Source organism: Pinus tabuliformis, chromosome 3_1, assembly GCF_031772625.1.
Source record: "Pinus tabuliformis cultivar Carrire ecotype Pingquan chromosome 3_1, CPIR1, whole genome shotgun sequence".
NCBI classification, from domain to species: Eukaryota; Viridiplantae; Streptophyta; class Pinopsida; order Pinales; family Pinaceae; genus Pinus; species Pinus tabuliformis.
In genome coordinates, this window is record NC_142301.1 from 219,464,868 (window position 1) to 219,477,609 (window position 12,742).

Below are 12,742 nucleotides of genomic sequence, written 5' to 3' on the forward strand. Positions count from 1 at the left end.
GTTGTTATTGCTGTCAAAGGCTGTCCAAATGGAAGAGTAAGTTACATAGTCAAATAACATATTTCAAGCCTCTTAAAAATACCGTTTTTGGACTTTTTGATGCCCCATTTAGATCTCCTATTTTTGAATGCATTTTTACTCCATATACGTAGCTCAAACAGGAATATAATATATCTGGTTGGAAAGATGATTTTGAGACCTTTCCAACTGTATATGACTCTTCACGGTTGAGGAGAAATGATTTTTTTAATATTCATTATACAATCTGCCAAATCAGCCCAACCATTGCACAAGTTGGCCTAGGTTGTGGGCAAGTCTGCCCTGCTTTTGGGGTCAAGCGCACTATATATAGGCGCTATGTGGAGGAACCTAGGACTCACTTGCTCAAGTGAATTCGGGTTTGTCTAAGCAAGTGAAGGAGCAGTTTTGAGGTTCATACCTCATGAACCAAGTGAAGTGAAGCTAAGTTGGAGAGGATTTTTGTGGGAAGAGTTTTTGGCACTCTTTGGGTAGGTGTTTGGTCTTGGTTAGAAGGTGAGTTGCAGCGCTGTTCTAGAGGCTGAGTTTTAGCCTTGTTGAAGGCGATTTTTAGGCCTGTTGAAGGCTGAACTTCAATCTTGTTGAGGCTGAGTTTCAGGTCTGTTATCGGGGCCGAATTTGGTGTTTGAAGGTCAAGTTTAGCCCTAGTTTGAAGGCAGAGTGTTAGAATTTTGAAGGCTGAGTTTAGGCCTTGTTTGAAAGCTGGTTTCTGGTGTGTTAAAGGCCGAGTTTAAGTTTGGTTTGTGGCTGAAGGTGCAGTCCTATTATAGACCAAGTTCTGGTCCGAGCTTTGATGTGGTCAAGCTCTATTGGAGAACTGTTTCGGGGATCTTTGGAGGCTGTGTTTGGTTGGCTAAGGCATTGTTAAGGGAGTTGTTAGCTGAAGTAGTTGAGATGTTAAGGTGATGATAGGGCCAAGATCCATTGTGGACATAGGTGCAATAAGAACAGGGCTATTATGGACAATTTTTGTGATAGGCATGTGGGCTGCATAAGGTGAGCATTTAGCGCAAAGGTTGATAGGCCCAGGAAGCCGACCTTAAAGATTGTAAAGACCTGTTTGGTTCCAAGTGTGTTGAAAAATCCTACATAGCAGAAAGAAATCTACAATGCTGAGTACAATTTGCTAGGTGGGAAGACCTTCTCTTTGAAAATATAATAAGCCTAACCGGTGACAATTGAACAATGAACAACAAGAGTTGAGTAAGTTGAAGTGCCAGATGGGAAGACCTCTTTTTGATAAAATACAAAGAACTGACATGTAGGAGATCAAGTCTAAAGAGCCAAGTCAAGAAGCCCATTTGAAGAGAAGAAAGTTAAGGTGTACAAGTCAAGTGGTTGTGATCAAGCTTGTAGGCGATGTTGTCCTCGCAAATTGCACACCCAAGACTTGTGGGAAAAATCCTCAACCCCACAAGGTGTGTTCTTTGTGGCAATGCTTAGAGAAGGGGTTGTCACCTAATCCCAACTCTTCCCGTCTAGGCTCTCTCCTAGCGAAGCCAAGGGGGTAGACCCTAAGTAAGACTTCTAAGGAAGACTTGTTAAATCTAACAAGTTCTAGGAGAAAGTTAGTAAACCAATTAGGCATTCACCATTTAAATAACTTGAAATATAACTTGAAAATTTATGACAGGGAGCTCACTCTCATTCCCCTTGGAGGTCTCCCTCGTGAATGGCATGTGTTCAACACTACTATCCTCAACAATGACAGGATTCCAAGTTTTGATGAATGCTGACTAGATGTACTCAAGAAGAGACAAGGATGATGGAGAGAGACATGCCTTCAAATAGGAATGATCCTACTGCATTCTCCGCTCATGCTAAAAGAAAGAACAATGCAGGTTCAAAGAAGCAATGTCAAGGAAGACCATGTTGAAGAAAAGGGTAACTTTCACGTCTAAGGAATCATAAGCAAACCCTACTTACGCAAATTAAGAAGCTTAAAAGTGGCAAGAAGTCACTAAATAACAAATTAGAACAACTTACTCAAGAAGAAGTATTGAAGTTTCCATTTGTAATAGTCCAAGTCGAAGATAAAGGAACAAATACTGATCCAATCAATATCAAAACTCAAGAAGAGGATAAATCAATTGAAGTGAAGATGCACGCAGACTTTGCAGTGCAAACAACAAAAAAATTCAAGTGAAGATCTCACAAATAATCAAGCAATTTCAACTTGAAAGAAATCAGATACCCTCAATAAAACAAGAAATCACCACAAACAAATTAGGGCATGATCAAACCACAAGAACTCCTTATCAACATCCAAATCACAAGAGTAGACAACTAAGTCCGTCTACATATTTGAACCATTCAGAAAGGAAGATTTATGTTCCAAGGAATACTGAAGTTTGTAGAATCCAGTCCTATGATAACAATTCGTTACAAATTTCCAGTGATCGGAAGATTCCATAGAAGATCAATTTTGGATGGTTAGATCCATTCTCAGTCCAACAATTTTGTTTATTACTCAGAGGATCATATCATCTTGTATCAGTGAAGATGAAAGTTCTAAGATGAGAAGATATATGAAACGGGAAAAGAGATTTGACCCTTTCATCATTAAGCTTTGAGGACAAAGCTTTATGAAGACAGAGGCAATGTTTTGAATATAATTCATCATGCCATGTGTTGGATCTCTAACACCCTTGGGAATTTGGAGAAATCGAGACATGGGTTTTGTTACTTTTGTTTGGTAGACCATTTTTGAGATATTACATGTCAAATTTTGTCAAAATATTCCTTTATTTATGCCACTTGGAAACTTGTCTTGCCACATCTTCATACCCAATTTGATGATCTCTAACGCTGTTGAGGATTTGGAAAATCCGAAACATGGGTTTTGTTCCCCTTGTTGAGTAGACCACTTTTGACATAATGCATGCATCACTCTGCCCAATGTTGCCCCTATATGGCCCCTTGGAAACTTTGTTTGATTTGTTGACCAAGTTTGACGAAATTGTAACTAACCATTGCCACCACTGATTGGAAAAATTTAATGTGGCATGGACTCCTCTCATCAAACTAAACATTTTGAGACCAAGTTGACTTTTTGACCATTGAGACCACTTTACATTGGGAATTGTGTATTGCCTTGGGAAATGTGAAAGTTATAAAAAATGAGATTGCAATGCATGAGAGCTATTTGAGGAATACTGCACCAAAGCCAAGGCCACCTACATACTCTATAGATCACAACCATGTGGTAAAGACATAGGTGCACTGTGACGTGCACTAAATTGGCCCATACACCTACGATCACTGCTACAAAAGCAAGCTCCCATAAAACCATGAGTCCTCAAGTAAGATCACCTAAGACTTTCCAATCCTATATAGGACGAGATGCACTTGAAGTGAACAACAACGAACCGACAATGGTTCGACCAAGACAACAAGATACATACTCAAGAAGAAGACATAGGCCTAGGATACATAATACAAAACCTCACATAGTTGTTAAATGCTTTGACTTGTGACGTTGGGCTTATAATGGTGGTGATAAAATGTTGCAAATTTTTTTTGTACCCCTGTGATATTGGGGTAATAAATCCCACAATAAAACAAAATGTTGCTAAATAACATAGATTAAATTTATAATTTTCTTGGTTAGAAATGGCTCATTGACAAAGGGTTTGCTTGGTGCTATAACCCTCAGATACAACGACACATGGTCAATATGAGAGGTTAGTCTTCTCGAATGCTATTTTCAATGCACTATAGAAGTTAAGTGGACGAATGGTTGGTTTCAGGAGACCAAGGGGTCTTTCGATATAATCAAGGTATGTGGAAGTAATGTCCATGTTCAAACCTATCTAATGCAATACTACTTGAATGGGAACCTACAAGGGTTGCTTGGACCTCCAACAAGGCGAGCCTGAAGCTCAATGAGCAGCTTCTTAAAGTCTTGGGTATCCTTGCTTGTGTTTTCCCAAACCTAGCCATAACCAAAACACATCTCTCACCTAAAATCTCTAGGGGATTTCTTGCCTAGAAACATGTATGACCATGTTAAGTGCTATTGTGTTTGTTCAACTAAAAAAATAGATGTCATTTATGCAGAAAAGTGTTATATCATTGTATCATCATTGCTGAGTCAAAGTAAATCATACGCTGATGAAAGACCATTAAAGTGAGTCTTCCAACTAATGAATCAATCCTTCAATCATCCAAATGTGTTTGCTCGAAGACACTTATTATGGCATCAATAATGCATGTGCATGTCAAATGCATTTAAGGCATCTCCTTTTAAGTGTGTGATTTCAAGGCCAGGGGCATAAATATAAAAATGCACTTGTTCCCAAGATTTTTTTTTGTAAGCTTGGCAGGACTACATCTTCAACATGTCCAATATATATATCACGCCGATTGGAGCGGGGAGTTGAATTGGTGACTTCACATCACAGAGTGCCTTAACAGAGCACCCGACCACCGTGTATCCAAGACCACGTGGACTTGTTACCTAGAATTATTAAAATCACATTTTCACGTAATTTTTATGCACCATAAAATTTATTCCATTGCCATGTACCATATTAAATCATATGACAATCCAGAATTCATTTACAGTGAATTAGAATGAACTTGAAGATATATCACTACACTGAAGAATTGAAGTAAAGGGTGAACAATGAAATAACCTTAGACGTATTTGTTAAAATTGGCAACTAGGGCCAAACTCCATGTGGGTCATCTTATTTATGGCAGCTGATATTTTTGTTGGATCCCTCTCATCGAGATGTGTAGGATTGATCTAAAGATCATCCGATTCTGATAAGTATTCATGGAGTTATGAATTTATTTGTGTTATAAGACAATTCGTCAAGGTTGGCCAGCAACCAAATAAACCCCACATGTGCTCAACATTTTAGTATAAAAGGAGATGACTTGAGAGTCATTTCACACACACTTCTATCTTGATTTCTCTCCACTTGTCTTGGGTTTTAGTGGAAGAGAAATCTAGGAGTGGAAGCCCTAGACTTTGGAAGAAGAGAGGCTGCCCTAGACACACATGGAAGGCTGCCTTAGATGCAGATGGAAGGCTTCCCTAGACACACATGGAAGGCTGCCCTAGATGCAGATAGAAGGCTACCCTAACACAGACCTAAAACAACCCTAACGCTGGATGCCCTAATGCAATCCTAAGTTCTGAAATATAGTGCGAATTTGGAGCAAGGAAGGCTGAGGCAGGTCCGAGTTTGTGGACTGTTTTGGGTGCAGATTTTAGAGAAGAAGAGCTGCAGCTCTTAGTCATTGCATGAGGCAAGAAGGATGGCTTGAGGTGACACATTGGAGCAGTCTTACCGTGCAAATCAGGCGCAGACTAGTGGTGAGTTTCATGATTGTTTTATGCATGATATTGGGGTGTATATCTCTGTTTATAGGGACACAGTAAGGGACTATTACAGCAGCTGTTGGGAGAGAAAGGACCTCCTAACTAGGCCGCAGTCATCTCTAAGGACAGCAAGGCAAACAGGGGTATTCTCCCTATACGTTAGGCTTGTTGGTGTGCCCTAACTAGTCAAGTACATGAACAGAACCCTAGGCAGAAATCAGCAGTAGCATGCAGCGAATTGAGGGCTGTTTGTGGACTGATAGTTAGATGCACGGGACAGCAAGCAACTAGTACAACAGTGCTAATATATGGGACAACAAGGTACATAATGCTGTCAAGATATATGGGACAGCAAGGTACATAGTGCTGTCAAGATATATGGGACAGCAAGGTACGTAGTGTTGTATACATACATGGGACAGCTGTGACATGGCAGCAAAGGCACATGGATAGCAGTAACCCTTGGGACAACAGTAGGCAACTAGTACAACAGTGTTAACATATGGGACAACAAGGTACATAGTGCTGTCAAGATATATGGGACAGCAAGGTACATAACAGTGTTGTGAAAATCGCGATAAAATGAAGAAATTGCGATTTTTTCCCTCTGCCAATAAAATTGCGATAATTAAACGAAAAAATCGCCAGATTTTTTTTGCCGATTTTTATTGAAAAAATCGCGATTTTATGAAAAAGTCGCGATAAAAACGAAAAAATCGTGATAAAAACTTAAAAAATCGCCAGGCAGTCGGGGCAGCGAGGTTTTATAAGGGATGCTAAATGTTTGAAATGCAATTTTTTTTGAAAGAAACAAATAATTTTTGAGTGGGGCAGCTTAATGATCAAGTCTAGGCCCTAGTATTGATATGCTGTTCATGGTAATGTTAAATTCTTAAAGTAAAAGGATGAAAATCATCCTTTTACTTAAATTTTTAACATTACCATGGAATGACTTAGGATGTTTGAGAGTGGTTCTGGCCTCATTGGATTTCATATGGAGAAAGTAGAATTTTAGATTTCATTCAAAGTCCAATAGACTTATCAGTTTTTCAGGATTTTAGGATTGGGAGATTGTAATGTTTCCAGGTGACACCACCTGCCCGAGCTACCCCTGCCACCAGTAGAGGATGTGGTCTACCTCCTATAGCTCCTACTTCTAGTTCTTCAGCTTCTAGAGCACATCCGACTCCACTGCCATCTCCACCAGCACAGGCACCAGCATCTACATCTAGAGGGAAAGGGAAAGTTGTGGCATTTTCTCGCAAGAGGGGCAGAGGAAATCAATAGGATTAGACTTTCATTTTATTGTATATGACATTATGACATGATGAGATACATTATCATATTTTTTGTTGATATTTTGAGGCTGAGTTGGGACTCAGGAGTCAGGACTTACTATTCAGGACATGATTCAATGTTATGTGTGATTTTAGCACTAGAAATGATATTAAACATCTTATATATTAGTTTTTTTATCATATTTATGTGTCAATGTATTTATTTTATGTTGTAGATGGTTTAGATATTAAAAAAATTGAAAAAAATGAAAAAAATGAATATTTTTGTACCAAACGATTTTTTCCCGATTTTTTTCCGATAATTTCGATTTTTTCCGATTTTTTCCCCGCGCCAATTTAATCCCGATAACGATTAATGCAACATTGGTACATAGTGTTGTATAGATCAGTGTTGTGAAAATCGCGATTAAATCGCGATTTAATGAAAAAATCACAATTTTTTCCCTCTGCTGATCAAATCGTGATTTTTATACGAAAAAATCGTCGGTATTTTTTTTGCCGATTTTTACTGAAAAAATCGCGATAAAAAACGAAAAAATCACGACAAAAACTAAAAAAATCGCCGGGGGTCACGACAACATAATTTTATAACGTTTTTTGGGTTTTTTCATGCAATTTCTTTTGAAAGAAACAAATAATTTTTGTGTGTGGCAGCTTAATGATCAAGTTTGGGCCCTAGTATGGATATGCTATTTATGGTAATGTTAAATTCTTAAAGTAAAAGTGACATTCTCCTTGATCTTCATTTTCATCCTTTTACTTAAATTTTTAACATTACCATGAAATGACTCAGGATGTTTGAGAGTGGTTCCAGCCTCATTGGATTTCATTTAAAATCCAGCAGACTTATCAGTTTTTCAGGATTTCAGGATTGGGAGATTGTAATGTTTCCAGGTGACACCACCTGCCCGGGCTACCCTTGCCACCAGTAGAGGACGTGGTCTACCTCGTATAGCTCCTACTTCTAGTTCTTCAGCTTCTAGAGCACATCAGACTCCACTGCCATCTCCACCAGCACAGGCACCAGCATCTACATCTAGAGGGAAAGGGAAAGCTGTGGCATTTTCTCGCAAGAGGGGTAGAGGAAATCAATAGGATTAGACTTTCATTTTGTTGTATATGACATTATGACATGATGTGATACATTATCATATTTTTTGTTGATATTTTGAGGCTGAGTTGGGACTCAGGAGTCAGGACTTACTATTCAGGACATGATTCAATGTTATGTGTGATTTTAGTGGTTGAAATGATATTAAACATCTTATATATTAGTTTTTTTATCATATTTATGTGTCAATGTATTTATTTTATGTTGTAGATGGTTTAGATATTAAAAAAATTGAAAAAAAATGAAAAAAAAGAATATTTTTGTACCAAATGATTTTTTCCCGATTTTTTCTGATTTTTTCCGATTTATTGCCGATAATTCCGATTTGTTCCCCGCGCCGATTTAATCCCGATCACGATTTTCACAACATTGGTATAGATACATGGGACAGCTATGACATGGCAGCAAAGGCACATGGACAACAATAAGCATTGGAACAGCAGCAAGACATAGTGCTGCAATAGAAATTGGAACAACAGCAAGACATGGTGCTGCAATAACAATTGGGACAACAATATGGTAAGCAAGGTGCAGCAAGCACATGGTGGCAAAACAAGGTGCAACAATGGCACATGAGGGTACATGATGCAGTACAGTGATGGGTACTGTCATGATTGATGAAGCATGATAAGATGCAGCATTGTGATGATGGGTGCAGCATGGTGCAGCACGGTGAGGTGCAGCATGATGACGAGATGCAACACGATGATAGGTGAAGGAGTCACCTTGGAGAATCAGTTGAAGCAGCATGTCTTCAACTGATTTCATGTATCATCTTCTTAGAGATGATCTATGCTATGATCTATGCCTTATCTAGATAAGTCAAAGTGTTGACTTCTGTTGTAAATGTACTATCTCTCTCTCTCTCTGCTGAACTATTGAAGAACATATAAGAAGAATTGATCAAGGGTTTCCCCACATTGGGGTTTGTCCTTGGCTAACGCCACATCTTGTGTCCTTGTCTTGGCTTGTCTTCTGCGATTTATGTTCTATCTGCAGTTTACTTTAATGCTGATGTGATTGCTAATCTGGAAAAGATATTGAGCTAAATGTGAAAATTGAAATAAATTGCTCTATGCATAGAACATACCTAAACTTAACAGTATTGTTATTATCAATGGTGCTTAGAAAATGCAACACTAATGCAGATTACTTTGTTACTTAATGGATTAAAATAAAAATAAACTGATACCATCATAACCGTGTGAAATATAAGCAACCATATACTCTTTAATTTTTTTTCCTTTTTTTTGATTGTTTGTTAGAATATGTTCACCACAAAGACACCAAAAATTATTCTTGAATAAGTGCTAGGGTTTGGTGAGCAATTTAGTAAATTAACGAGGTGATATGTCAGTGTTAACTCTCTTTCCATTATTACCATTTCACATTCACTGTAACTTTTCCCCAAATGAATTTTGATCACCATATAATCAGATATCAGTGTTTAACGAGTAAATGTAATACCAACAGTAAGATGAGACACCACACATTTATTTTCACATGTTTTGTTTAAGGGGATGCACTGGATCTCGTAAATATCCAAGGGTTTAAAGAAAGCCAGTTTATTTGTTACCCATGCATGATAAAAGGATATTCAATTTGCAGGCAATCTAATGTATAAGTTGCTGTGGCTTAGAGTGAATAGAAACAGAGCTATTTGACTGGCAGTTTCAATGTGTTAAGTCTTTGTTTGCTATGATCATTGTGGGTACCGAGCAATAGGCCCTGAATCTGGATACACAGAGACAAATTTGAGAGGGTTCAAATGCTACGGTGCGTGCCTCTGTGTGTACTAAGTCAAGATATCTAGTGTGGACTGGATTGAAGGCAGAAATGGGTTCTTCCCCATGGATCGACATTGTATCACTGAAACCTGGAATGTGTTCTGTGCAAGCTGGCTTGAAGCTGATTAGTTTGTGTCTAGGAATTTTCATTTCTTTTTCCTTTTTTATCTAGTTCAACTGTCCAACTAGTGGATTATTTGTGGCCAGGAGTCTTCGTTTGTTGGCAAAACCTTTTTTCTGAGATGGGAGCCTTTACTGTTTCAGTGTGCTGACACTTCCTCCTTTTCTTTTGATTATTCATTACTTTTCCCAGGTTTTTTTCTCTGTAGATATACATTTTGCTCTTAGGTCTTTGAAAAGGAAGGGGGGGAGCGGGAACCAAAGTGAAATAATTGTACTTTATTTGATTTGTTCATGACCTCTTTAGCTTTTTTTTGGCTTGATTTATCTAAGGTTTGCACTTTTCTTGTCTTCTTTTTCTTCAATTTTGACCTTTTTGTTTGGTGACATTTAATGAGTTTCCCATAAGTTAGGGGGTGCTGATTTTATAGATGAAATAGAGGGAACTTAACAGAAAGTGTCAAGTGTGAAGGTAATATGACTATGCTACCTTCCGTGAATTCCTAGGTATACCTAATGGCCTAGGTTAAGACACCCTTATCCAAAGACAGTTATGCCCTGACATGGTTTAATATAGTAACGAGGGAGCATCCTTGCTCAGTTATATGTGACAAAGTTTCCATCGAATGCTAAGTACACTTCACAAGTAAATAAAAACTCAAGTATCACTTCCAAGTAAGGGAATCCACATAGTGGAACTATACCAACTGTAGCCTGAAGTATCTTGCAGCATAATCTAGCACAACTGATCTTAAGATAGTTGGGAACCAGGAATGATATACCATTGAATCCATGAAGATTTATGAGGATAGGAATGCAGTTAATGGGATGGAGAAACAAGTCTAGGCAGCATCAATCACACCTGGGCGTGTGTCTTAGGAAGTCACCTGAAGGAAACACACACATAGTATTATTTCTTGATTAATTTTTTCTCATTGTTATTCCAAACTCGCAACTTTGATTGGATTGTACGATCATGTGTATACCTTACTTTACAGTGCATCCCATCTTAACTTGCAATTCTGCGAAACACTTATTCATTACTATTAATTAGACAGACGCCTTTTCGTCCCAGTTGAAAAATGTTGGGTTAGATTTTGGTTTCTGGTTGTGTATTTTTCCTCTTTGAATTTTCTAATTTTTCATTCTAAATTCTATGTTATGATGCAAATTATGTTTTATGTGTATTGCAGATTGCAGTTCAAATGGCTGTTTTGGTGTCAAAAATTGCACGCTTCGACTATCCAAAAGAATGGTATATGGATTTTATTATTGCTTCTGTATTTCAATTTCTCTTTTTCATTAGATTGGACTATTCGGTAGTTATTTTAAGTAAAAGTTTTCAACTTTCATTATTTCTTCTGTTTCCATGGCAATGTCAAGCTCACTATTTGTATAAATAATATCAGTTAGTTTGAAGTTAGAATAAAACGGTCCAGTGTGGCATCATATAAAGGAGTGATCTTAAATATCTTTTAACATGTCTATAAATGTTACTATGGCCAACTTATGTTGTAACATTGACACAATTTTGTGAAGCTAAAAGCTGGTATAAATAAGGTAGCTTGGCCATATTGTTTTGAAAATGAAGTTACACGGGAACCGCTCCCGAGAGGTGGGAAACCCGTTCCAATGGTTCTTGCGCTCCCGGGAGCTTTGGAACTGTATGGGAACGTTACCTTTTCAGCGGGAGCTTCAATGGGAGTTTGGGAAAGTTCCGGGAGCTTTGAACACTGTTTTTTTGGAGTTCCGGTGTTCCCTAGGGTTGGGGAATACAAAACCTGTAGAGAAATATGTTGAACTGCCCACAAAACATGAGCCTATGTTGAAACATTTGCAGGAAGAAAGGCCAAAGACATCTTTAACATCGATATCCTTAATTGAGAAACTAGAGCAATCTCTTGATGGGTTAAGGAAGCATGTGGCACCTCGATGTAAGGGCGATATCTAGGATGTCAAGCTGATGAGTATTTCTTTTGTTGTTTATGTATATATATCGCAGAAGATTGTGTGTGCATATTGTATGTGGCAGTCAATGCTTAAACATTAGAGTTGTTTTTTCTGTGGCAATCAATGCTTAAACATTAGAGTTGTTTTTTCTCGTAAGAATAACTAGAGAAACATGTCAGAGAACTCATAATGAACTTGACATTTTATATATAAGAGAGATTATATATATTAGAGAGGTTATATATATAAGAGAGACACCCAGAGAATATATTTATATATAAGAGAGATTATATATTTATTATTTATATATTTAAATTGATTTTAATATTTGAGTATTTTGAATCAATATTAATTTTTATTATTATATAATATTACCGCTCCCGATTAGCCGTTTCTTGTAAATTTTGGGGAAACCTCTAGCCGTTCCGGAAACACTTACCCAAGTTCTCAACATTCCCACGTTCCAGAAACTCATGCAACATAGCTATTTACTAATCCAATTCTAGTAGATGCCTATTTAAATTTTCATTTAACAGTTAAGTTGTTTTACAACTACTATCCGGTCAAGTCTAGTTATTTTTTTATTTCATTTGGATTTATATTTCTTTCCATTATTAGATATTATCTGCTGTTTACTTTTAGAATTTTGACCATTTTGTTGAGAAGACTATACCCACCCAGTAGCCGTATGGTGATCCACAGATAGCCAACCTCAGATTCCTTTCATCCATGCTTCCGTCAGTGCTTTGTTTCATTTAGCCTGCTCATCCAATGAAGGTGGGTCATCAAATATGATGTACACTAACCATTTTTGTATTCAAGTGTTTTCATTTAATGTTTAAGGGCATTCTTGTATGAATCATAGGTTGAATTGGATAATAGACCGCTTTTGGTTGTATTCTTGTTCACATGCTTCACCTTGGTGGTTGTCACTATTGGAAATACTAAGAGGGCGCGAATCAGTATTTCACTTCAATTAATTAATTTTAAACTTTAGAGCATAAATATCATTAGCATAAGATCAAAACATAAGTCAACATCCATCACATGAACAATACACAAGAATTTTTAGGTGGAAACCCTTCTGGGAGAAAATCCACGTAAC

The 12,742-nt window shown here is 37.6% G+C and overlaps 1 protein-coding gene across 4 annotated transcripts in view; it reads left to right on the plus strand.

The window, feature by feature from the left end:
- LOC149186580 (ARM repeat superfamily protein) overlaps window positions 1-12,742 on the plus strand; it is a 482,448-nt gene that overhangs the window by 46,625 nt on the left and 423,081 nt on the right. For all 4 annotated transcript variants that reach the window (XM_089411041.1, XM_089411042.1, XM_089411043.1 and 1 more), the window contains one exon: window positions 10,881-10,942. In XM_089411041.1, coding sequence (XP_089267167.1) covers window positions 10,881-10,942 — 62 coding nt within the window. The remainder of the gene's footprint in view (window positions 1-10,880; window positions 10,943-12,742) is intronic.